General features: G+C 34.6%; 1 protein-coding gene across 1 annotated transcript; it reads right to left on the bottom strand.

Moving 5' to 3' along the window:
• Positions 1–536: 536 nt before the first annotated feature.
• Positions 537–3,907, bottom strand: LOC112019809 (disease resistance protein Roq1). Its single transcript, XM_024052351.1, has 4 exons — positions 2,771–3,907; positions 2,344–2,646; positions 1,620–2,240; positions 537–1,106 (listed from the first exon to the last, which is right to left on the bottom strand). The coding sequence occupies exons 1-4, from the start codon at positions 3,905–3,907 to the stop codon at positions 537–539; spliced, it is 2,631 nt and encodes an 876-aa protein (XP_023908119.1).
• Positions 3,908–4,174: the final 267 nt, after the last annotated feature.

The following is a 4,174-nucleotide window of genomic DNA, read 5'->3' as shown; positions in this document are numbered from 1 at the left end:
GGAAGAATGAGAAACTACCAGTGAATGCAAATATAGAGCAGCGGAGGCTATTATACTCAACAAAGCAAAGACAATGGTTAATTTGCATTAACTTTCCACCAAACTAATAGAAAGTTAATAAGAATTTGGTGTAAACAACAAACAAAAAAGTTAAAATTATAAAATAAAACAAGCAAGTGATGTATATATGGTTGATTTGCATTAAATTTCCTTGTAACTTATTATCAAACTACTTAACTAAAAAGAAAATGACAGAGTAACCTTCTGACACTCACAGGTTTAAGAAACTAGTAATGACTATGACATTTTGACACCAAAAAAAAATCTCAGACTATAGATGTCCTGTAAACAATCGTGTGAACAAGGTAGATTCCTTTATATCATGGCCTATTTTCTCTGAAAAGAAAACAAAAGAAAAGAAAAGAAGGTTACCACCATCCCAATAGGAAGCTATAGAGTCTATATATGTAAAGATGACTTACCAGGCCCTTCATTAGAATCCTTGCGATCAGAGTTAGCATGAGCCCATATATTCTCTATCTTTGAATCCTCTTTGAGTGAGGGACATCGTTAGAGCTGCCTTCACCACTAGCTCCAGCCCCCTCATATTTATCACGTCTTCGCTTCATTTTGATTTCTCTGATGTCTTCTTCGTATAGATGAAATCCACATTTCTTAACCTCCAGGCCACTGAAATCCCATTGAAATCTAACCTCTATCTGTATGAATCCATCCTCATCAATTTGACTCAATACTGCTCTCCCATCCTCACTAAACAATTGAGAGGGTATATAGGACATCCAAAGGTGACGTGATTTAACCTGAACAAATCTTGGGCAAATGCCTAAATGAAACTCTGAATTTTCACGTTTATTGATTAGAATGTGACATCTCAAAAAAAGCGCCATATTAGAAAGATGAACATTGCGGCATGAAAAAACAGCACACACAGCAATTCCAAAGCACTTATTACTAGAATGAGAAGGCACTTGTGCATTAACTATATTCCCCGCACTTTGATGGCTAAACCATTGCAGAATTTCACTTCCAGGAATAACAAGATCATAGACAACAAAGCGACAAAATGTAGATTGCTTGCAGGTTTCCTGAAACATACAAACCATGATTTTAGAATTGACAAATACACACACACACACACACACACACACCTCATGAGCTTTTAGCATTCCCAGCACGTCACTCCGACCAGCCAATTTGAAGCAATTGAAGAAGAAAAGATGAAAATGGGTGACGAAAAGGTGTGATTTTAATCTAGCTGGAAATTCTTCCAATGACATACAACCATCTGCTGTAATAACAAAAGTCACAGCTGGCAATTTTGGTAATGAACGAAGTCTTGTGCAATTGTGTAAATTAATTTCTGACAATTTGGATAGTTGCACGAGACTTTTAGGAAGGCAACTGAAGTGATTTTCACTTAGATTTAAATAACTTATAGAGGATAAGTTTCCAATATCATTAGGGATTGTTTGAAGATTACAGTCACTCAGGTCCAATTTATTTAAATAACACATACTCAAAAGGGAAGGCAACACCAAGCTCACAGGATTTAGGCTTCTTCTTGGCATTAAATTAAAGGGGAAAATCTTATGCCATACTTTAGGTGGCGGCCCTTTACATCCCCGAAAAGATAGTACTTTAAGACTCTTTAAGTTAACAACAGAGGAAGGTGGCTCTCTTAAAGTAATTCCACTCACGTCAAGCATTTCTAGACTTTCAACATTCCACAGCTTCTTCGGTAGACTGTCAAGCTTCGAGCATCCAGCCAAATTAATATCTTTAAGTGACTTGAAACTACATATGATACTAGGAAGACACACAAGATTCTTGCAATCTCTTAAATGCAATGAAGCAATGTTAGTCAAATGTTCAACTGAAGAGGGAAGTTTCGTAATTGCAGTGCCATCTAAGTGAAGTTTCCATAAGTGTTCCATATTCTTCATAAATTCTGGAATTCTCTTGATTTTTGAACAGCCAGAAAGAATAAGAATCTCAAGAGATTGCATTTCAAACCTGCTTGGAAGACTACTAAGGCTTTTGCAATTTTCTAGATCAAGAAGAGTAAGCCTTTTATGAACTAAAATAGATGGGTGAACCTCATGTAAATTTATACAACCTTTAAACACCAATTTCTTGAGATTGGGAACTCCGGTGACATTAGGGGTTGCTATGAGATTCAAGGAATCGTTCAATTTGATGGACTTCAACTTGCCATAGTGCTGTTGAAAGCCAATAATAATAAAAGCTAGATTAGGTTCCACAAACCATATAATTTATTGCTTTCTTATTAAATGTGTAGGAGTATTTAAATAACAATCTTACCTTTATTCCTTCCCAAAGTCGTTTAATTTTGCTGTGGAACATGCAAAGTTCAACAAGTTCATCCCATTGAAAACTTGATGGCAAAGATTTTAAAGGATATTCATTCCAATGAAGACATTTTAAACTATGAGGAAGATGTTTGGGACCATGCAAAATATGAACACCATTAATTATAAGCAATTTAAGGTTAGGCATCTTTGAAAAAGCTTCAAGTTTCCAATATGCCTTTTCAGATTTATGTTGTTCTTCATCTTTAGGAAACATAGGAAGCTCTAGGACGAGGCCTTGAATTTCTTCTGTTCCCTAATAGTCAAGAAAAAGATATTGAGTGAGTTGCAAGATATATGATGGTTAGAAATTTTCAAATTTTAACTGTATTGAATAACATTATAAGGTATATGCTCAAGTTCTATAAATGATCTCTTACCGAATTTTTCATCAACACGTTATGAATATCCTTATATAACCATAATTTGCTCCGCCTGCCGGGGTCTTGAGGACAATCTTTACGAACTATGTCTTGACCCATTTTTTGTAGTAGGTCATGCATCAAAAAGTGACTATCATGATCTTTTAGAAGAGATCTTTCAATGAGAACGCTTAAACCAATTTTTGGCTGAAGGCCAAGATAATCTAGAATTTCTTCGACATAATATTTATTCTTCATATTAAAAAAACATGCAATATGTAGAAATATTTCCTTATCTACTTCATGAAGTCCATCAAAACTTCTTTGAAATATATTGATAATTTCTTTCTTCGGAAATTCTTTAAGCCTTTCTAATTCACTTTCCCATTCCTCTTTTCCTCTACCAATCAAAAAAGAACCCAAAACCTCAATAGCTAGAGGAAGGCCTTTAGCATAATTTACAAATTGTTTAGACAATTCTTGATAATCTTTGGCAAGACAATCTCTCTTCAAAGCTTTCAACCTAAAAAGATGATGAGCATCATCATTATTCAATTCTTTAACCTCATATATTTCAAATACGTCATGTCTTATCAACAAATGCTTATCTCTTGTTGTGATAATAACTCTACTACCTGGACCAAACCAATTAAGCTTCCCAGCCAACTTTTCTAATTGGTTGAATTGATTTACATCGTCAAGAACAAGAAGAATCCTTTTATGTCTTAGCCTATTCTTGATCATAAGAACTCCGTCATTAACATCTCGTATATTCATACTTCTCTCCCTCAAAATTTCACAAATGAGTTTTTGCTGTAATGGAAGTAAACCGTGTCTTTCAAATTCTTCTCCAATATTAGTGATAAAACTACCACCTTCAAAATCATTAAAAATCATATGATAGACAACTCTAGCAAGAGTTGTCTTGCCAATTCCTCCCATCCCCCAAATCCCTATGATACGAACATCATTCGATCCTATTGCCAAAAGTGTCATCAATTCTTCCACTTGAGAATCTATTCCTACTAAATCATTGGTATCTCTTTGCAAAGCATAACTTAATTTGTGCAAGGTCTCATCCACAATATCTTTGATAAATTCTGACTCATGCCTACAAAAAGAGAGACAATCAAGCAATGCAATTGAATCACCCATGTTACCCTCCCCCTCCCAAAAGAAAGCATATATTTAGTGTTAAGTTTCACTGTAAATTACCCTCAAATTCTTGCAAATCTCACATTAAGAAGAAGAAAAATAAGTAAATGCAAACACCAGAATAGTAATTCCAAAATCCAAATTGTTAGTGTATAGCTTAGATTAGATTAGCCCATTGGGCTAAGCAGAGTATGTATTTGTAGTTTACTCATATTACTTGTACTGCATACATACCTTGCCTATATAAGGCTCTCTATTGTACATTAT

This window comes from Quercus suber, unplaced genomic scaffold, assembly GCF_002906115.3.
Source record: "Quercus suber isolate HL8 unplaced genomic scaffold, Cork oak 2.0 scaffold_443, whole genome shotgun sequence".
NCBI lineage: Eukaryota > Viridiplantae > Streptophyta > Magnoliopsida > Fagales > Fagaceae > Quercus > Quercus suber.
The sequence above is the reverse complement of the archived record's forward strand: the minus strand, read 5'-3'. Positions and strand labels throughout refer to the sequence as shown.